The 23,018-nt window shown below is 35.8% G+C and overlaps 1 protein-coding gene across 1 annotated transcript in view; it reads right to left on the reverse strand.

Moving 5' to 3' along the window:
* Nucleotides 1–22,528, reverse strand: part of DACH1 (dachshund family transcription factor 1) — a 179,810-nt gene extending 157,282 nt beyond the window's left edge. Inside the window, exons 1-2 of the mRNA XM_026061966.1 lie at nt 22,509–22,528; nt 20,231–20,346 (exon numbers count right to left, since the gene is read on the reverse strand). Of these exons, the coding sequence (XP_025917751.1) occupies nt 20,231–20,346; nt 22,509–22,528 (136 nt within the window). The remainder of the gene's footprint in view (nt 1–20,230; nt 20,347–22,508) is intronic.
* Nucleotides 22,529–23,018: the final 490 nt, after the last annotated feature.

A 23,018-nucleotide genomic window follows, 5' to 3' on the forward strand; every position in this document is an offset into this window, starting at 1 on the left:
TACTAGACAATGCCTAGACACAGTTCTGCACCCACACTTTTCAAGTAATTTACCTACATTGGCAGCTTCAAGAAGTGACCCATCTCACCTAACATTAGGTTTCTAAAATGTAAGCATTGAGTCTAAACTGTTCATCTAGGTTGTCTACAGTCAATGGAGAGACACGAGCATCTCCCAAGGGTGATTTATGTGACCTGTCTGACTGTGGGAGGCTTCACCCTCTAGAGACATCTGTTACTTTCCATTGGCTATGAAATGAGGTGATCAGCTAAGACTCCAACACCTAAATTTCAGACATATTGACTTTTGGCAGATGAATCTCCCCCTTGATAGTTAACATAGATCACTAAAGCTAGAGAAGATGAGTTTCTCCCCTCAAACAGTGAAGATACAGTGACAATATTTACCCATCTGCTTGAGGATCCTAAGGAAAAAGTAATGAAGCAGTGCTTTGGAATTCCATTTCTAGGTGCATACTTCCTTTAGAACTGTTTTTTTTATTATTATTATTCATAAAAAATGACTATAAAGCTGTTTCAGCGTTATTTAAACCTAGTTTATGAAAGTTAAAAACATTTTAGACTTTAAAATCTCAGCAAAATAAAATAAGCAACAAAAAGATGCATTGTTTACATTGTTCTTAAAAAAAAGAAAACAAAAAAACCCCCTACCTTTTTGCTGCAAGGCATGAGGGCTCAAACAATTAAAGTAATACCATCAGAAGGTGGGAGGGAACAAGACTTAAACTTGTCTGCATGCCTAAAAATCTAAAAACTTCATTTCTATTAAAGGTAGAATTTTCAAAATATTAATACTTCATCTCTTTTAAACTTTTTTAAATACCCAAACCTACCAGAGCTAGAAAGCAGCAATAGGCGCACAAACATCTGGTAAATGGCTGATGCCATAGTTATGCCACTGGAAAATCTCATATCCTTTATTATTCCAGTGACAGGACCCACAAGAATTTTTCTGGAGCAATTCAAAGCTTTAAGTAATATAATCATTTGTACAACTTTTTTTTTTGTATTTTTATAATATGTAATCGCTATCTCTGTAGCTAATGCATCTGTCCAAAGGAGGCAGAGTATGTACTGAGTACATGTACTGTTTATTTTCTAAATTCAAGGACTCTATTTTTTATGCAAAAATTTAAAGAGATACTGATAAACAAGATAGACAAGAAAAATCACTTTGAATTCTATTAACTCTCTTACCTTGCATCAGTTTCTTTCAAATACTTTGCCAGTTACATTTTTTCCCCATATTCAACTTCCTATTAAAATCAAATTAGTGAGGCAAACTGATTTCACAATATAGACATTCACCTTTTAATCAAAAACTAGATTTAATGCCAGAGAACGTATTGCTAAAGAATGCTAATCATCTACTGGACAGAGTCTGCATCCCAGCTGGATAACTGATAAAATCTGGCCCCCATCAGCAGTAACACGGTTATCAGTAGGAATTCTACTGAACAAGAACTTCAGTGTTTCGTCTCAAAAGTCATTGCCAAGTCTTGAACTGGGGGTGGAAATCAGCTGCAGAGTAGCACATCAGCAAGTGGCCAAGTTGCTTTCGTACAGAATCCAATATATCACTGGAAGTGGTTGGCATGAGAGAGAGGAGAGTGTTTGAGCTTTTTATTGCAAGGCAACTCTTGAAAATATAAATTCATTAGCGTATACAGAGACTCTCAAATATGATCAGAAGTATGTAGCTCTCCTGTTCACTTGAGTAAACTTGAAGGGATGGTGCTCAGCGATGATTATGGGCCTATTTATTTCATTTAGTGAAGCATAGTACAGAGATTTCTGCACTAGCATGTTCACATGGTGCAGTGCAGCAGAGGTACTAACTCAGGAATGGAAGCAGTTTAGTCATGTTACAATAGTGATGCACCTGGACTAAAGCMGAGTGATCTCTTTTGTACTGTAAATATGCTCTTTATTTCATCTTCTTAAAGAGGGAGGCCGACAAAACAGAGAGAAGCATCTGAAATTAACTCTTAGAAGAACTTATAAAAACCTGACAGCTTTCCCTATGCTTCTGGTTTTCAGGACAGCCTGAAACTGTTTTAACATCTGTGCCCAGAAAGCTCTGCACCCAGTAGTTGTCTTTCTAAATAAAGTGCCCTTTTTTAGCATATTTCACGTGAAAAAAGTAGATGGTAACAGTAAAATATAATGACAGTTAGCATGGAATCCTGAAAGCTTCAACATCAAAAAGATTGCCCATTATATGCATGCTGGTGAGAATTATGGGATTCCAGCTGGATAAAGCAGGTGGGAAACTTATACTAAAAAAAAAAAGAGAAATGATTCAAAAATAAGATTTGCCAAACTTTGCATTAAAATTACAATTTAAAAAATGTGAAAATTCTATTTATAGATGTACTTTAATATGATAGGCTGTGTGAACAGCCTTTTTTGACTATAGAGCAAGTAATTTTTTAATGCTATGATAAAATAGTGAACCTTCATTTAGGAGGTAGTTTTTCAACAATTTGTTATTGAAAACACCTTGTGCAAAGACAGCATGGGAAGATAAATGTATGGTAATTTGTCTGAAAGTTCTGGAAACACTCGTTTTTCTGGTGACAGTTATAAAAAGCTAAAGATTTGTAAAAAGCATCCATTTTCTCAGCTGGTGAAATTTCTCCTAGAACGTGTATGTGAAAGGAAAAACAATATAATTCAAAATTATTAGAATGTGTGAGAGATTTCAGAGAAGAGGCTAGGAAACATAAGGGAGCTGAGGAAAAAAAGGAGTAAGAATTCAAGTCCATATTGTCTTTAGCCATTTGGGAAAATGGACATGAAATGAAGTTAGGAAATATAATGATAAATGTTAGCACTGCAAATCCCTTTTAATTTGCAGCTTCTCTATTTATCAGCGTTTACTTATTCATTTTTCCTAAAAAGAACATTACCTAATAGCCTTCCTCCCAGATCTACTAAATTAGCCTATTCTGGTGGGATAAAGGATTCATGATTGGTCAATCTGCTAAAGAGTAAGGAAAACAATAAATCTGTTGAGCTTGAAGCAGCAGCATTAAGATGTCTACAATCAGTCTAACAATCTTGCCAAAATACAGTTACATTTCATGCACTTTTTAGACTTAAAAACAAAACCAGTAGGTGAAACTAAACTCAGCGTCTTTACTTTATTTTGGCTTTGCGTGTCCATATCTGATGGAGAACAATGCAACAGTTTAAAGTAGAAAGGAACGTAAACGACGAAACAAATCAGAAAATTTTTCAAAACCATTTAGTTTTGCAAAAACAGGAGGAAGAGGTTTGGGTATGTTCTATTTGAAAGACAGAGAAGTGGTCAAAAATTAGTGGCCTAATCAAAAATATTTGAAAAAGTGAGGAAGCTTCACAGCATGCACTATGATATCAATACTCACACACACACACAATTACATGTTGATTAGGTTATAAAGAACTCCCAAAGTCTTTCACATCTCTGAAAAAGATGCTGAGTTCTAAAAGACTGCATATCTCGTAAGATAATTATAAAGTGACCTTTAAGTATCCAGATGAATTCAAGGCAGCAGAAGCCATACCAAAGCAACAAATAAAAAGTGAAAGAATTATACTGTAAACTCTGTTAAAAAGAATCACTTTAAGTAACCATAGGAACAGCACTGAACAAAAAGTGAGATGGAGCTAAGCAATGCATGAGATGTTAGCGTTTAGTGACAGAGGATGAAATGAGGAGCCTTCTTTTGGGAGCAGGCCACAGATGGATCTGTGTTAAGTGAATAAATACAATTAAATCATGAATAATTCTAAAAGAAGCAATGAAGCAGACTCAAATACAATTCCAAAAGACAGGGTTATCTGAGAGGTTATATAAACTGCATTGAATTATGCAGAAGAACAAACAACAAAAAAGCCACACCACAAACTTTTTACACAAAGATAAAATGATGTACCAAGGATAGGGCAAATGTTTCTGTGGCTACATTGAATAGCACAGTCTCATCTAGGAGACAGAAATTAAGTTAAATCCATTGGTGAAAACCTTCACCCAACTTGATCACAAGTTATATAAGGACCAGATTAAATATCCTTCTATTTTGCCTATGTCCTAGTTTATATCTGAGCTACTTACTAAATCTATTAACTTACTTGGTTACTTAATAGAAACTACAGTCTGAAAAATAAATAAATATTCTGCAAAAGTACATTATTACTTCTACTATGAAATCCTGGTATTCTTTTTAATCCTTAAAGTACAAAAAAGGATTTCTTTCCATTACTAAGGACTTAACAAAATATATCTGAATATTAAATAAACACAGAGTTGATATGAGGAAGAGGCAGGAATAAGGAAGATAATTTAAAAACTCACTCCTGCAACTGTTCTGTGAGTCTACAAAGGGGAGGGGGAGAACTAGCTGAGAAAAAGTCACAGACAAAGGTATCAGATCACCTAAAGCAAATTCTAGGAACCTACTTGTTTACACAGAATAGGAGTGAGTATTTACTCAGAGCATGTGGCTTACAACTCCAGATTTTTTGAGATGATACAGCTTCTGAACACCACACTTAATACTGGGATCACTAACAGAAAATTCACTCTATCCTGGTTCTATAAGTGGAGATTAAAACAAACAAACAAAAAATCATAAAACATTGTAATAATAATACAAACACTACTGACACCATAGAGACAGAAACTAAAAATTATAAAGTAATCTAAAAGTAAACACTTTACTTGAGAAAACTATGCAGACAGAAGTCTTCTGGGGGGAAAAAAAAAAGATGTGAAAGATTATCCATATCTTAAAGACTCAGACATTAGCGGTTACAGGAGCACGTGGCATGTTGGCATAACCACTGACCTCATGATGACCCTACATTTTCTATAAAAAAGATTAATTTAGACGATTTGCCTCTAAATGCAAAATCAGCTCATAATTCTTTGAATTTCTGAATGCATAATTTTCCTGTGTTTGGACTGAGAGCTTCTTTTTCTGCACAAGAATAACTGCACTGTGCATATAGAAAGATACAGTTTTTTTCTTCTTCTTGTTCATAAAGTTAACAGAAGGCCTCCAGAACAGGAGTAATAAAGAGAAAAGGTAAATGTAGATCAAAAAGAGATTCACAGGAATAAGTTTCTCCTGGAATAAAGGAGAAAGCAATTTAAAAAGCCATAAAAAAGGTGTACTGCATGAGATTTTAATGAAAAAAGTCTTCATCTTTAACGTTCATTTGACAAATGGTATCCAACTATTGACCAGGAGATGGAGAACCCAACTTGTTCGTGCTTAAAGCAGCATTTCCTTACGAACRTTTTTAATTGTTTTCAGATGTTTTAGATCTAAGGAGTGATTAACTTTATTCAGCAGACATGAGTAAGTACTTGTGTTCCAAAAGCTTGTAAATTTTTGCCAGCTATGGCACTTGGTCTAATAAAAGTTACAATTTTCCCTACAAACTTTGCCTCTAGCTTACTTAAACAAAAAATGGTATCAGAAGCTCTACAAGTGAAACATTTATCTTTGAAAGAAGTAGTAATTTTACAGTATATATACCAAACATATACTGTCCTCAATTTCTACAACAGTAATCCCAACTTTGAAGAAAATCCAGATTCACAGAAGAAATTAGGTTCTAACCTTGGTTGTAGTAGAGCATCTATGACTAAAATTATAATCCTCCAAACCATACTACTCTGCCAGTTATACTGTCACGGTGCCTCCATTTTTCATTAGAAATTTCCCAATTCTGTTTCCACACAGACCCAGATACTTCATCCACACCAGAAAATTAAACAAAGAATATGGGCTGAAGCATTAGCACCCAGCTGTCCTTACTATTTAATCAATAATACATTCATCATGTTTTTGGCTCATGCCAAGTAGAATTTTTCAGAAAATTAGTTCAGGGAAGAATGGAAGAAGAGAAAGAGTTGAGATGCACAGCTGCGAGCTGCAGCATGCAAACTTGCCCTCCAAGCCAAAGCACAGCTCTGAACTGCTTTATCTATTGGTACAGATGCATCCTGAAAAGTCATATTCTTTACAGGAATAATATAGGAATAGTAGCCATCTCTTGCCTAGGCCTTCCTGTTCAGGCGAGAAGAAAAATTGATTTAAAGAGAAATATAAATCTTCACACCCAAGTCATTTACATTTTATATAAATATGATCTTATAGTTGCATATATATATATATGCTAAACCCTATTTCATAATGGGTTATCCCATATTCCATAAACACTCAGCTCACATTGCTATAAACTCTAGAAGCAAGAGTGCTGTATTTTTCACCATTCACTTCTAGGGCTCCGTTGTCCTCGGTGTGTCCAATGTCTGCATACCTGAGACTTGAAAGGCAGAACATACTTTGAGCTTTTGATACAGGAAAAAAAATTACTTTAAAAATTGTTTTGTCACACAGTGACTGAGTGTGCAGGAACTATTGCTGTCTTCCACTTAAAATGAATGAAATATTAATGTACTAGAATCTTTTGAGATACTTTTCAAAACAAATGTACTGATTCACAAGAAATCACCTTTTTTTCTCAAATATTTGCACCAAATACTGATGAAACTTTGAAAACTTTTTTTTTTTCTGTTGGTAGCATTGCTGTGATGCAGCAAGTTACCCAGTTACTAAACTCACAAAGTAATATAGTCCTTTTATTCCCATATTCACATACATTCATTAAGCAAAGGTACAGAGAAAAACAGTCATTGCTTGCACTGTGTTAAGCACCTTTTCTCACACTCTGAAGTCCAAACTTAAGTGGCATTACAGAGGCAGAATTCTAATACAGTAATTTTATCTAGGTCTTATTTTAGACTGATGCATATATGCATATCATAATATATCATTAAGGAATTAGTTTACTGTCAGAAGAAAATGTAGAAGTGACGTCATGCTTTTAGTGATGTTGTTTACTTAAGATCCTACCCCTGATTTTCATGATTCTTAGCAAGGAAATCCCAGTAACCCGATGTGATCATAAATGGAGATCATTGGAATATGTGATTGACACCATCTTATGCTTTGAACTCTGTATTTCCACTGTAAGTGCCAGAAATGTTCTTTAAAAAAAGTACAATCTGCAGAAAGCAATGTTATTCTATAACTTTCCTTTCAATATGGGCAACTGGATTTTTCAAGCCATATGTGTGGATTTAGTGCCTGTGATAACAAACAGCATAATGAACAGAGTGAAAAGGAAATTTAGTAGATGCATCCGCCCACTTAATAGACTGAGCACAAATCATTCTACTTCCTCTACATCAACCTAAATTTCACCCACCAAGTAACAAAAAGGTAATGTTGACAAAACCTTATCTTTCAGTAAAATTCGCCAGTACACTGTCTATTTATTTATCTACCATTGCCATGGATTTCGATGAGTTAGATTACTCAGTGTCATTATTAATTTTGTTTTGATTAGGTGCAGTTTTCCTTTCTCCAACTTACTCATTCCCAGCATGACACTGTTTTCATATTCAGAAACTAAATGATGACCTCATCAACATAGTATAACAACAACAGTGGCACTCTCCTCACTCTAAGATTCTTTCTAAATGTCCATGTGTAACAGCAGTAACATCTCTAATACTACCAGCAGTAACAGTTCATTCTTTGCTGACAGCTTGAATGGAGTGTCTCATTGCAATTAAGACTGGATAGAAAGGAGATGATTTAAGAGTTTTTTTGTAAAACATTCATAACTAAAAACATTTCACAAAGACAAAATAAAGCCTCCTAGATAAGCACTGTTGAGAGAGGACAATCCCTGAAATCAATGCTACAAATACACTAACAAAGTAGCTTTGTAACTTCTCAATAGTCATGAATTAATAGACAATAGCAAGCAAACGAACTTGTATTACATTGAATGAGTTGGTTATATCAAGGGATATAGAACTCTCACTTCCCCCACTCCACACAAAAACAGTTGCTCATGTAAAAAGAGAGCCACCAGGATGGTGGTAGGGGCTCAGATTAATGTTCTTCTCAGTTGAGAAATGAATTTTCTTGCTTACAATATTTCCATAAAACTATCAAAAAAACCAGTAAATATATGTGAAAATATCAAAGTGCAAATGCTAAAAAGTATGAAAGTGCTTTTGCTAGTATTATGTTCTAATAATTAAGGCTGTTAAGACACTTTCACATTAGTGCAGTAATAAATAACAGTCACAAATATATAGAAATGCACTGAATTCAATACAGTGTAGCAGTACTACACGTAGTGAAACAGTTCGTGCAAAGCAAGTAGCTCGTAGTCTAGGACAGACATGAAAAGACCATGACCTGTAAAAGGTAGTGCAGACAAATGGAGTATCAGTGTGGTGTTATAGGATCATTTAAAAAGTCAATATTTACTACACTGGTTGGGATACTGGATTTTTCTCTCTACCTCTTTCATCTTTTTACAGAGCCTTATTCATAATTAGGTCTTTCTCCCTCCTTTATCCCTCTTGTAATTTTTTTTTTTTTAGGAAGAGATTTCTTACATCAGTCAGATCCTTTAACAGGACCCATGCATACTGTTTTGTCTGTGTCTAATGGGATTTTTTGCTGTCTTCCTATCCTACTCTTTCCATCCCACTCTGTTTTCCTTTTCACTTGTTGTCTCAGGCACACATCAGGCAAATGACCTATTTCTGCACGTTGAAGGAATAAAATAAGTCTTCTCACCTGAAAAAAGTAAAATGAGGTTTTCAAACTTAGTATTTTGAATGCATGGAAGCTCAGACCAACAGCTTGAGTTTGTATAAAACACAAGTGCTGCAGACAGTTCCATGAGCAAAAATTGACAGATTGTTTTATATTTGCAGTACAGTTCATTAGCACAGCTTACAATATGATAAATTTTACTTCACAGTGCAGTACACTCTGATCTCCAGGTAAAACAACCAAGCAAAAAAAAAAAAAAAAAAAAGAGAGAGAGAATTAAGCAATTTGCACAGGGTCTGGAATCAAGTTCCCACAACAACCTAGCCTTGGTCCTGAGACCAGGACTTGAACCAGAACAGCCTTCCTCTCCTTAAAAATCACGTCCCAGTTAGGTCTGCTTTCTGCTAACTCTTACATATTGCATAAGACAACATGAGTAACAACAACAATACAACACACTGTGAACAACTGATAATGGATTCATTACAATTCTGATCATATGCTATCGTGTCATATAAAATTCATGCAGCCAACATTACTAGAGCTGTAAGTCAAAAGGACAACTCATATAGTGGCTGGTTCTCCTTGGAAAACTGCCTAAGTTCATTTTGTGTTCTGTAAGCTTGTTGCCTGAAAGGTTAGGTATGATGTGATGATTAGATGCTTGACCCTTCCAAGCTGCTATTATCAAACACATGACTTAAACAAATATTAATAAAATTAATACATTTTGTAGCTCATTCTTTCCTGCTTGAAGTGCAGTCATCTAAGGTTGCCCAGATGTAACGGTGTTTGCTTACAGCTATTTTCCTTGAATRTTTCTTTTACTTAAGCAAATTTTTAAATTCACCTAATTCCTACATTGTATAACAAAAAATTCCTACATCATATAACAAAAAAACCTATGCTACCTGACATCTTCTCTGGATATTCCCTTTATATTTAATATCCTGTGTGAGATCTGGAAAACTGCACAGCACATATTGTTCTTAACCAGGAGACAGTCATATTAAAAAATGACACTTGACCAAGAAAATTATAAAACTGTGTTAAATACATCAAGTTCCAGCTTCTTCCTGTATTTTAGAGACTCCCCAAATATACTATAATGAAATCATGGACCAAACTTTGGAATATACAAATCTGAAGTAATCTTTTATTGAATGCGTTACGTAGCACTGGTAGCAGATCATATATAAATGAAGAGCCAAAATCATTTACACTTCATTGATCATGTTATCCAAGGACAATAAATAGTCTAATTCTACAGGAAAGGAGATAGGCATCTTGATGGCATTCAAGAACCTAATGTCATAGAACAATAGTTAGAGATGTGTTGAAACTGAGCTTTGTACCAAATCTTGCTATGCATACTCTTACAAGTACCATTTTACTATATCGCTATAGCAATATATGACTGATATAATACTCCAAATTTAGCAGCCTAGGTTCATTTTTACTGGCAGTGTTAATTAAAACAATGTTCTGTACTTGATGTTTAAAATGGCAATGCACTGTTCGTTTGGTAAAAGATTAGTTTCTCAAGTGATTGCATATCAAATTGTTCTGGCTAAACATCCCAAGTAGAAAGAAAGATTTTGGTTGCAAAAATCTCAAGTTTATAATAAGAAAAACTCCAGATGCAGGTTCATGATTATCTTGCTGTTTTTCTACTGAAAAACCTTGCCTGAAATCTGAGTTACAAGAGAATCTCAGTATTTCCTACAATTGACAGGTTTCCATTTTGCATAATTTAATTTTGTGAAACAATCAATGTACTCTGCAAAAACTATCTTGTAAATAACTTTTTCATTTCAATTACAAACAACAGTAAGCTGGAATTCAGGAAGCTGTAATAATGACTGGTGAGCACTTCCATTACTGGGTCCAAACTTAGTCACAGGTAACTTTGCCTTTAAGACTGAGATTTTAATTGTTTTATTTGTATCAACAGTTTAGGGTTTGGTGGGGGTTACATGCAGTTTTTGCTTTAGGAAGTTTGGGAGGGGTTCTTTTGCATGTATCATATCTGTATCATAGGATATACTGATGATAAAATATCTTCTTTTGAAAAGTTTGGTTTTTTGTTTGTTTGTCTTGGCCAAGACTTTTTATATGTTTTTGTGATTAGAAACAAGAAACTGGAATTTGGATGAAGAAGAATCCCGCAGTCAGAGAGATGTTTTTTTGCTGATCACATTAAATCTATCCTGATTTAGCCAAGCTATAAATATCTGAAAACTACCAGACATTATTAGTGGCCTACTACTCTCATCTTTGAATAGTTCATCTGCACAGAATATGATCCTTCAAGGGGGATCCTACAGAATTGACACAGATATATCATTCATATGGGAGAATTCACAAATCACTACCGTTACACCCTTAGCCTTCAGAATGCAAAATTAGTCTGCAATCCAGGAAGAAATCAAGATTACTTGCCTCATTTTCCACTAAAAAAGTCATAAATCTGTACACATCACAACCTAATACTGAATGAGTAGTTATAAGATGCAAGTAAAATAGAGGATTCACTACAGCACAACCTATGTTGTAAAATAACTTCACTCCTCAGTTCATTCTTGGGTCTAGGTACTGACTATGCACACTGCCTAAGTGTTTATTCCCAGAGTTTGTTTTTGAAGTGAACCAACTTTTTCCTCCTAAATCAAGAGCAGGAACCATTTCTGGAAACAGTTCAGTCCAGGGACTCTCCTCAATAGGCGGTGGGCAAACCTGCATGAGGTTTGACTTTTTTCTGACTTACATGGTCCTCCAATGGTATACTAGCAGGCTTTGAATCTTCAGGCACCCACTTATGTCCTTACTGAGATTCATGCAACACATACTAAAAATACAACTCTTGTAGACTAAGACACACTCTCATATGAGATTCTCTGTAAAAAAATAATAGCAATATCTTGGGAAACCATATGGAATGCAGAAGTGGTCCGAGGTCACAAGCTATCTACTGTGGGCATGACCAGTGTACTTCAGAAGTGGCTAAAGAAGAAGCTTCAGAAGAAGCCTGAGCAATACTGACGCAAGTCACTCAGTACCATTTGAGTTGGGGTACAGCGTTCTCTGGTTTAGAAGCATCTGGCAATTCAATAATAGCCATGAGTCTGAGTAATGTGGTGCCCATCCATTTAACACCATGACAGTAGTTATATTATGAAACTAAAGGTCCAGTTTTCACACTCTGGAGACAAACCCTTCTTTGTCTCAGTTTTTACTGGTAAGATTCGCCTTTAGGAATATCTGGCCCCTGAGACCAGTGGAAAAGTCTGGAGCAAGGAAGATTTACCCTCAGTAGAGGAGGAACAGGTTAGAGAACATTTAAACAAATTGGACATGCACAAGTCCATGGGGCCTGATGGGATGGACCCATGAGTGCTGAGGGAGCTGGCTGATGTCAGTCCAAGGCCAATTTTGATTATATTTGAAAGGTCATAGCAATCGGGGATGGTTCCTGAGGACTGGAAAAAGGCAAATGTCACTCCTGTCTTCAAGAAGGGCAAGAAGTAGGATCTGGGCAACTACAGACTCATCAGCCTCACCTTGATCCCTGGGTAGGCAATGCAGCAAATCCTCCTAGAAATTATTTCCAAACATATGAAGGACAAGAAGGCGACTGAGAGTAGTCAGCATGAACTTATGAAGGGGAAATCTTGCCTGACAAACCTGATAGTCTTCTACGCCTATCTAGTTGAAATGACTAGCTTGATGGTGAAGAGAAGAGCAGAGGATATTGCTTATCTTGACTTTAGCAAGGCTTTTGACACTGTCTCCCATAACATCCTCATCAACAAGCTGATGGAATACAGAGTAGATAAATATGTGGTGAGGTAGACTGAAAACAGGCTGAACTGCCAGGCTCAAAGGGCTGTGACCAGCAGCACAAAGTCTCTGTAGAGGCCTGTCACTAGTGGGGTCCCCTAGGGATCAATAATGGGTCCAATGCTGTTTAGCATATTCATTAATGACCTGGATGATGGGACTGAGTTCACTCTCAGCCAGTTTTTGAACAATACAAAGCTGTGAGGTTGATACACTAGATGATGGATTTGCTGCCATTTAGAAGGAACTTGACAGGCTGGAGAAAGAGACCAACAAGAATCTTATGAGGTTCAGCAAAGGGAAATGCAAAGTCTTGCACCTAGAGAGGAATAACCCCATGCCCACACTGGGGGCTACCCAGCTGGAAAGTGGTGTGGCAGAAAAGGACCTTTGGGTCCTAGTGGCCACCAAGTTGAACATGATGCATCATTGTGCCCCTCTGGCAAAGCAGACCATCAGCCTCCTGGGCTGCATTAGGAAGAGTGTTGCCAGCAGGTCGAGCGAGATGATCCTTCCCCTCTACTTAGCACTGGTGAGACTACAGCTGTAGCGCTGGGTCCAGTTCAGTGCTCCCCAGTAAACGAGAGATATGGACATGCTGGAGTGAGTGCAGAGAACAGCCATAAGATGATGAAGGGACTGGAGCATCTCTCATATAAGGGGAGGCTGAAAGAGGTGGCACTGTTTAGCCTGGAGAAGGCTCAGGGGGATCTTGTCAACATGTAAAAATACTTGATGGGAGGCTGTAAAGAGGATAGGGCCAGACTCTTCTCCGTGGGTGCCCAATAACAGGAGAAGAGGCAATGGGCACAAACTGAAATACAGGAAATTCAACCGAAACATCTGAAAAAAGGGTGGGTGGGGGAGGGTGTCTAACACTGGAACCGTTTTCGCAGGCAGGTTGTGGAGTCTCCATTCTTGGAGTTATTCAAAACCAGCTGGAGACGGTCCTGAGACAGCTGCTCTAGCTGACCGTGCTTTGAGCAGGGTGTCTGGACTAGACAATCTCCAGATCTCCCTTCCTACCTCAACTATTTTGTGATTCTGTGACTAAAATAACAGAATTTCTAGAGGTTTTATGTTACTGAAAAACTTGAAAACTTTATCAATTTTTATTTTTAAAGGACATCAGTGTTGCAAAGTTAAAACATCAAATTGGGAATCTGAACCTATTTAGGAACAGCCTATACAATAATATGTTACTTTGAAAGAACACTTTTCCCCTTCAGTATATAGAAATGACAGCAAAAGAGACAGTACAGCAAAGGAGAACATTTTCTGTTGTGTTAATGATATTGGACTGCAAGCCAGGAAAGATAGACTGAGATAGAACAAAGAATGCTGACTTTTCAAGTGATTTTGGAAAAGCTTCCATAAAGAATACATGCAAGCCTATGCTAAGATTTTTACGGGAAGCTCTGATTCTGGAATCTTTTAACCTTTAGTGTGTGACTACACAACTTTAATGTTCATGCTACATTTTTATATATGTGTATATATATTTTTAGATGTGTGTGTGTGTTTATATATTGTGTCATATGGTGTAGTACTGCAAAATGTACAAGTTCTTATTGATTAAAAATTTTTAATAAAAAGTTACATTTATGCAAGTAATTCTTGGTTTAAAAACAATTTTATTAATGAATACAGCTATGTCTACACAGTTTATTGCAAGCAAAGATATTCGAAGCCTTCTCCTGCTGAGGAATGGCTAGAAGCAAAATAGTTATGTGTCAGAAGCAAATGTGGTTAAATAGCTTTAGATCCAGAGATGGTATATAATCTACCTGGTTGGAGATCTTCCATACATCTGTCTATGAAAAAAACATGTAGTCATATCCTGTTTTCTTACAAAGAGCTTCAGAAACCATTGACTGCTCACAGGAGTCCAGTTCTTTGATTACTGGAACCCTGTAGTAAATTCTTACATTTATGTGACTTAATATTTTCTGTTCATATACCATAGTAAATATCATTTTACCATAACACTTTATTTAAAATGAAGGTTGAGGAGTAAAACCTTGAAAGTCAGAAAAGAATGAATTTGCATATGCCTGAGATTATATAGCTAAGCACTGATGCTCCCACTCTGTCTTGTATTCTTACTGTAATAGGTGCTGAAATGGAATCGTTTAATTTTGGCAGATTTATAAGATTTGTGGCTAAACAGAAAATCAACTTTATTATTAACTAGTGAACTTAAGGGACTCATTGGAACTTAAACCACTAAGCTAAGGATTGCTTTTCAGCTAATTACCAAAACTCTCTTGTGAGGAAAGTAGAAAAGAGTAGCTATCCATTCAACAGGATGATAATATTGCAAAATCATGACAACGTTTTCAGAAAAGCGTAGGTGGTCTGAATTAAACATTAATTAAAAAACAACAACAACTATGAAATGGTATATTTACAGAGTTTAGTCAGTATATCTTCCCGTGATACTTCAATAAGTGAACATGATAGAAGCTTTCACACTAATTATGACTACTTCCTTAATGAAGCACAAAAATGCTTGTGTAATCTGATTCAGTTTATTGAATTAGGTTACAGTTTATCAATCTAAAAGTAGGATTTTGTTGCTTACTTTTACAATATGTTAGCTCATTCTGAACAGATAAACAGCATATCATACTATAACATCAGCTGAAAGCGGTATACAGGTTAAAGATGATGAAATACCAATAAGCACACACTGTTATAACATGGCATACATTTTTAAAAGAAGTAAGTTATAGTCACACAACTTTATTAATGTATATATTTTTAACCAATACAGGGTCTCAAAATTTGTGCACTACATAAAATAAATAACTGAATAATAGGTTTGCATCTCAAACTTAGTATATAACTCAAAATTTTAATTTCTAGACCCTGAAATACTCTTATAACTCGACTCAGTTCATTTAGATAAGTTAAATACTTTCTTAAGACTTTACAGGAATGAGACTGCCAGGAGAAAATTCTTCCAACTACAGATTTTGTTTCTTGGTAATATCTAATATGATGGGGGTATAATAACAATGATTATTATATTTTAACCATTCTCTTTCACTTCTGCCTAATACAATATCAAATAACCGTAAATCAATGAAAATGAAATTATTTCATTATGAGATTAATCTTTCTTTAAACACCAAATAATTCCAGCTTCTATTTCAGAAGAAACATTGCCACACTTTATCAACAGCTGCATCTGTGAACTCCATTTGTCCTCCATGCTGAAATAATCTATACAAAACCTTTCAACTCTCTCTCTACCCTAATCCTCCCAGAAAAACGCTTCTTGGCTCAGAGAGTTTTGCACAGGATGGAAGTTGGAATATATTTTTATTGATTCAGGCCACAGTGCAAGAGAGAAAATAAGGATGAGATTAGAAACGACATCTTCAAATTATCACTTAAAAGGAGAAAAAACAGAAAGAACAGAACAAGGGTGTTTAATACAGGAAACTAGTTATAATTCAAACGTGAATTTTTCAGAGGAGCCTTTACACTGAAAAAAAGGTTTGGGTATAAGATGTGGAATAGGTGGAGAAAGAAGTGCCTACTATTTAAGCAAATCTGTCCAAGATGATAATAACAACAACGACAATAATAACCAGTGAGATTAACTTAATATAAGATTAACTTAATGTAATAAAATTAAACAGGCAAAGTGCTTTGAAATCACTGGACAAAGTAAAAACTATGTATATGAAAAGTAGTATTCTTATCACGCCCTTAATTAGTTATTTCCAAAAGCACTTTATATTCACTTTTCATCTCTGGGAGAAAAATGAAGTTCCTGAAATAAGTATGAGACTTTTGTAGTTACTTTTTTCAGCACCCTAGATTACACACCCATTAGGCCACGTTGCAGAAGAATCAAGTTAGAAGCTTTACAAAACAGTTTCAAAACCTAAAATACCTGCTTAAGAATAATGATAAAAATTCTTAATTGAAAAGTGAAAAGAATTGCTTTCAAAGTTCATACAAAATATTGGAAATATTTTATATGCTATATAATAACTACAGACATAAAAAATGCAGAGCACAATGTGTAACACACACTATACTCAGAAAGTACAACAATGCTTTTCTGATTACTTACAATTATCTGCCATTCCAAGTTTAGAGAGCTTTTGAAGTCTACAAAGCACGTTAGCCAAAAAAAAAAGATCTGCAGCAGATATAGCCATAGAGAGATGAGGATCTAATTTAACTGTGATGAGCAATCAAGCCTTGGAAGGGCTTGAAGGTGTTATCCAGACAAGCCTGAAAAGTCAGTATACTTAGCTGAATCTGCCCGAAATTCCTCTTTCTTCTGCTGTTTACATCTCTAGCTTCATTTGTTAACACCAGCAGTTTTTAATTCAAGAAACTCTTCATTTTCTCCTGTTACTCATCTCTCATTTTGTCACACCTTCAAATGTCCTACAATTAATCTAATAAGCATGAGACTATCACTTGTCAGCTGGTCAGTCTGTTCCCAAAGTTGGGAACATTCTATAAATTGACCCTAATGAAAAACAGTCATGAGATCAGCAATTGCACATAACCTTTATGATCTGGTGAAAAAATGGGCAGAGTATCACCCAAAAGGTGATTCTGCCTTCTTCAACTTATGCTCCCAAGCAGACTTTGGCATATTATTGCTTTTATTTCCTTTTCTTCTCCTTCTCTTACTACACTGAGACTGCGCTAGCCTCCAAGAGACAATGGAACATTCTCTGAATGGAACCTCAGGGTGAACCAGGAGCTGAATATATTTTCAAGGGATCCTTGAGTTGCGCTTCTACAAAAATTATACACAGTTATGAAGTCTCCATGAGCAAATCTCAGTATACAGTTCTGTAGCAATACTATCTGCATATGGAAGCAGCACGTGCAAAAACAGCAACCTCCTTCTGAAACTAGGATTTTCACATTTAGATGTATACTATCTCTGTATTATGCAGCAGATTTTGTTTCTTGGTAATATGAAAATTTGCAAGTAAAATTCATACATTAAATCATAGCCCTGTGTATCCTAGATATACCTAGTATCTTCAGATCCCTGTTACTGTAAGAACATGTAATAGCACATAATTGTTTGTGTGATTACCTATAGTCTTCTGTAGGCAGGAAGGAAACTTAGTGATTGTACTAAGATTATTAAATCAGGCAAAAAACTGAAAAAGGAGAATTTGTTAGGGAAAAAAGAGAGAGAAGAAAAAAAAAACACTTAGTGTTTTGATATTCTTCTGCTTATAGCTGGGTCCTAAAAGGATTCAAACTTATTAAAATTTCCAAACAAGGAGTGATCTTAGGGTCACTAAGATAATCAAGGGATTGCTCAAGATCTCCCTTGTTTAGTCTGGAGAAGAGAAGGCTCAAAGGGATCTTATCAATGTATATAAAAATCTGATAGGGGGAGAAAAGAAGACAGAGCCAGACTCTTCTCAGTGGTGCCCAGTGACAGGACAAGAGGAAATGAGCAGAAACTGAAACACAGGAGGCTGTGGAGTCCCCATCCTTGGATTTGTTCAAAACCATCTGGACACAGTTCTGAGAAACCTGCTTTAGCTGACTCTGCTTTGAGCAGGGGGTTTGGACTACCTGATCCCAACATGCAAGCCATGTAATGTGAAACCGGTTCAAATTTAATAGCTATTTCATTTAAACCTTTCCTCTTTTGCCAGAGACCTTCAAAGCATTACCATCCCAACAATATTCTATGAGTTACAATCTTATATATACCTATTGTCTTTCCTTCTGAATTACTTTCTTTTTTTTAAATTTTTTTTATTTATCACCATTTTGAAAGGTTCCTACATTTGTTTTTGTGGGCTGATATTCTAAGAAATTGGATCTGTGGTTTTTGTACTGTATATTTATGATTAATTTATAACCAGCTTTAAAGGACTAGAGAGGAATTGGATACTTTAGGCATTAGTTTTGTTTTTAAGCTGTTCCTTATAATAAAAAAATTGCAAAAAAACCCAAAAGATATTATATCGTGAGGGGATCTGATCCTATATATCATCTGTAACACAAAACCCCCAAATGATTCTTTTGTCAAGGTGAGTTTTTTTCTGACTTCCTCTTTTTTGCGTGCTTATTTCTCTCTGACTTCTTTCATGTCATCTCCTTTCTACTTTTCACCTGCATTTTTTTCTTTGATATTTTCCTGTCTTATTTCCCCCAAACAAGTTCTGTTTGCATCTGCACTTTTTGATCTCTTCCTCACAAACACCAGTGCTTGTTCCCTGTAAAAACTTCCATTCTTTCCCTACATAGACCCTGTCTCCTATTCTCATGTTCTGTTCCCCTCTGCACCAAATGTATTTATTAGATTTTATCCCATAATTCCTTTCTTGCAAGATTTTTTTAATTCTGATTCTTTTTTTTGCTGGTCACACCTGTCCAGACTATCACTGTGAGCCCTGCTTGCCTGACACTCTCCCTGCATGCACACCTACACTTTTAAACCCATCCCTCCTTCCCTCTTACTTTGTAACTCCATTACCACCTTAGCTGTCTGACTTTTCTTCATTTTGTCCCTGCTCTTGATCTTTAGCCTTTTGAAAAACATTAAGTCCCCAATAAAACTGTTCTGATTATGTCTGTATCACTATGTAAAACAGTTCTCTGGCCCTAGAGCCAAGAGAGGTGGCTCCCTTGTGTCCACAGAGCCAAACTCTCTTCCCTTCCTCCCTCCTCCAGACACTTGCATCCAAACCGCCAGAAGTCTCTGGCATGAGATATTCCCTGAACTGTGCATCATTTTGGAGGCATTAGTCAGCTATGACCACATCCATGCCAAGGATCACGCTCATACTCAAGCAGAAGTGGGCAAGTACTTGAACATCCACCCTGACCGCTATCTCCAAGACTCAGCAACCCTGTCCTCCATATGGAAGTGTCTGGATTATTATCTTTCTTTGCCTTAAGAGAACATCAGTGCTAGAGACTCAGCTGTGCAAACAAGTGGGGAACAACTGGGGAAGAAGCTCAGATCAGCTTTGCTGTAAGAAACAGGAGATTTTAAATAGTTTGTAACATGAAGAGCTAGAATGTGGCACCAGAGTCAACAACTTGACTGTTGGGTGCCTCCATCTTCAGGTGGCTGTATTTACCGCCTTTTTGCAACATAGTCCCTCATAATTTAAGTGAGACTATGTCTAGGAGTAAGTCACTGCTGGACAATATTATAGTAACTTTCAAAAGAAAATAGCAGTTTGAGAAACAGATTGTTACTAGACTTCACATGAGTGTAAGGCCTCAGGAGACATATCAAAAAAAGAATTTGAGGAWGAAAAATTAAGAAAGACGTGTGTGTAACATAGAGTTATTTTAACTAACTCAGTTTCTTCAGGCAACTGTACTCATGACGACATTATCTAATCAAACAAAGGAGTGAAAAAACAGAAGATATCTGATCTTTTAAAAATGAATATGGAGGTCATTTTCTAATGATAGATAAGGCAATTCATGCTCTGAAAGGTTTTTGTTTATAAAGAACAAGTAAAGAGAAAAAAATGTAAAGGATTACCATTTGCTCAGTTATTTATATTTTAACATACTGAGCTGCCAAAATTTCCATTATGTACAATATGTTCATGTAGCAATCACGTACCCCCCATTCCAGAACTCATTTGTGGTATGAGGGTGTTTCTGTTTAGACTGCTAATTTATTAACAAAGTGGGTATCAGTCAACTATGCAAAAGATCGCAAATGTCAGGCTAACGCGTTTCCAGCAATCTTACCTGTTGGCGGGATGATTCCAGGAGACATGAGGCCTGGGACAGAATGTGGCATGATGTGCGAATTCTCTGGGGAGGTGACACTTTGAGTCCTCTTAGGAGGCCTTCCAGGTCTAGAACTGAAACAAACAAAAAATTTTTACAATTAAGCTGTTGTCTTACACATCATTTCAAAGTTGTTTCAAGTGGTAACATGGACTGTAAATAAATTTGTTTCAAGGACGGTTGCTTTTGCAGTTAGATGTAATAGACTTCCATCACTAATTAGATTACATGCTGAATTCATTTTCTTCATTGAAGATCAGCCACTCTTGATGCATAATTCATAGCCTGCACCTCGTTACCTGCTTCTTCATATTAATATCTATACACAGTTTGAATTGCCTCGTTTGCATATGCTAAAGTTCTGCATGCAGCCTTCAGCACGAAAATTATGCACTAACTTGTAATAATTATTACAGTCAGCCTGCTATTGATTTATGAGACTTTTAAAAACCAAATATGTGTAGTACTTGTAATGAATGATATTTTAAGGTTCTTCAGGAAATTAAAAGGCAATGGCTGCCTAAGGAAATGTTCTGCTTGTTTGATTTAATACTACAGTTAGCTGGGAGGTGGAATGAAAGAGTGATTCAGACCTATAGCACATTTTTCGATGATATGTTTTATTACTTCGCACTGCTAGCCTGATATCTAGATGATAAATGACAATACATATCTAATGTGTGAAAAGGTCTTGCAATTTCTTTATTTTTTGTCATTTAAAAGATAAGTCAAGTTATCATTTAACCCTTATTCTATTTAAAGTGAAAATCTCACTAAGTCACCTTACTTTAAATATACTACTTTATGTCAGAAAGGACTCAGAATTATTTGTAAGATATTGTCGAGCAACTGCCATCGCAGCAGCTTACATCTGCCCAGTAAGGATAATTAAAGGGCTTCAGGTTTAAACACTCCTTGTCTGTTAAATGCTCACATACACAACTTTCCATCTCCTGGACTGTGTACGTAGCATACAAATTAGATACAGATTACAATGAAAATACTTATTACCCACTAAATGCAAACATGTATCTGCTACATATAATGCATATACAAAGGTTCGTATTCCTATGTACGGATCCTAACATGGTATTATCACAATATCCCAATAACTGCTTATTTAGGGGGCATTTTGGAATGATTTCTCAGAAAAAGGTGATGCGCAGTTCTAACACTGCAGTGTTAACCTATGCTTTGCCAAACTTTTGGGTTTCTTCATTAATTTCCAAATAAGAAAGAAGAAAAGGTGGCTATCAATGGTTTTGCTCCTTAAGTCCTTAGACTAACAAAACTCTCATTAAGTATAACAGGATTTTTACCTATGCTGGGATTGCAGAAGGAGGCAGATAATAAAATGATTACTTTTTCTGTACATATATTCAGAAATAGGGTGAGGGGTTTTTTTCAACTTCTACAACCTATCTTTAATAAACCAAAAACAATCAAACTACAGGACATTTTCTTGGAATTTAATGACTCAAGGCATTGAGTCATTAACCTTAACTGATCATTAATTCCTAACTTAATGTCCTGAGCTGAGGTCATTATTAATATTATAAGCTTGATAATTTTTTGATTGGTTTGGGATTTTTGGCTTTCTTTAATACAAACAAAATCCTCATGTGTTGGTGAACACAAGTAAAGCACTTGTAGAAAAACAATATCATCTGATTCTAGCTCATACTGAGACATCACAGGACCAAATCAAATGTCTTCCCCTTTTCTTTAAAATTTCCTTTGTGATTTACAATAAAAATAAGCATACCATGAATACACATAAAACTGATAAAAATTATGCACAAAATAATCTGATTTAAATGGAGTGCTTCTAATATATTCACCCACCAAAAAATCCCACTGTGTAAGAAAACTTTAATGGCTTTATTTAAATACCTATGATGATGCACTGTTCTCAAATCACAGCTGTGACATGAGTAGGAAAGGGTGTGACAACAGCATAAAAAGCATAAGCAGGGTGCTATATCATAATGCACAACATACCAGTGGCTTACAAGTCTTTAAAAACCAACAAGTTCACTCCTGCAAAGATTCACTTTAATGCATTAATGCTTACTACCAAATATAGTCGTGGCAAAGTCAGAATGCTTTTGTCTCAGGATGCAGGTTTGGTGGATGTGCACAAACAGAACAAAACCAAAAGCCAGAGACAACACCATGGACTGAATCAGTCAAAAAAGGTCAAGCAACAAATTATAGGTAAGGGATACTGCAATACCTAAGGCACAACTCCTCCATTGGTCTCCTTCTACAACTAAGTTGATTGTGCTGCTCTGTACAAAAGGACTGTGGCAGTCAAAGCCATAAATGAGCCCAGTAATACAATTTTACTGAGTAAGTGCTTTCATAAAGAAGTTCTAAACTCCCAAATCGAATCTAAGTAACAATATTTAAATGAAATTTCTGAGAAGTAAAGTCCTTTTATCCTGATATCATTTTTAAGCAACAAAGCACCAAATCAAACTTACTATAAAAAAGCTTTTATCTATTTAAGGAATGATTGTTACTTATGAAAAGGCAGAAAACCAAATGCAAGAATTATTTTTTGAAATCTGGAAGACCTAATTTAGGGTTACAGCAGACTACGCAATAAACAGTTAAAATGAGTAAACCACTCATTGGTTAAATTAAACATACATCAATTTTCCCTAGTAACTGGTTATGTAATAATAATTGTCTTAAACTGTTATTTATACAATGTACTTGTTTCATTAATCGAATTCCTAAA

The sequence above is a fragment of the Apteryx rowi genome, unplaced genomic scaffold (assembly GCF_003343035.1).
Source record: "Apteryx rowi isolate R43461 unplaced genomic scaffold, aptRow1 scaffold_189, whole genome shotgun sequence".
Classification (NCBI taxonomy): Eukaryota; Metazoa; Chordata; class Aves; order Apterygiformes; family Apterygidae; genus Apteryx; species Apteryx rowi.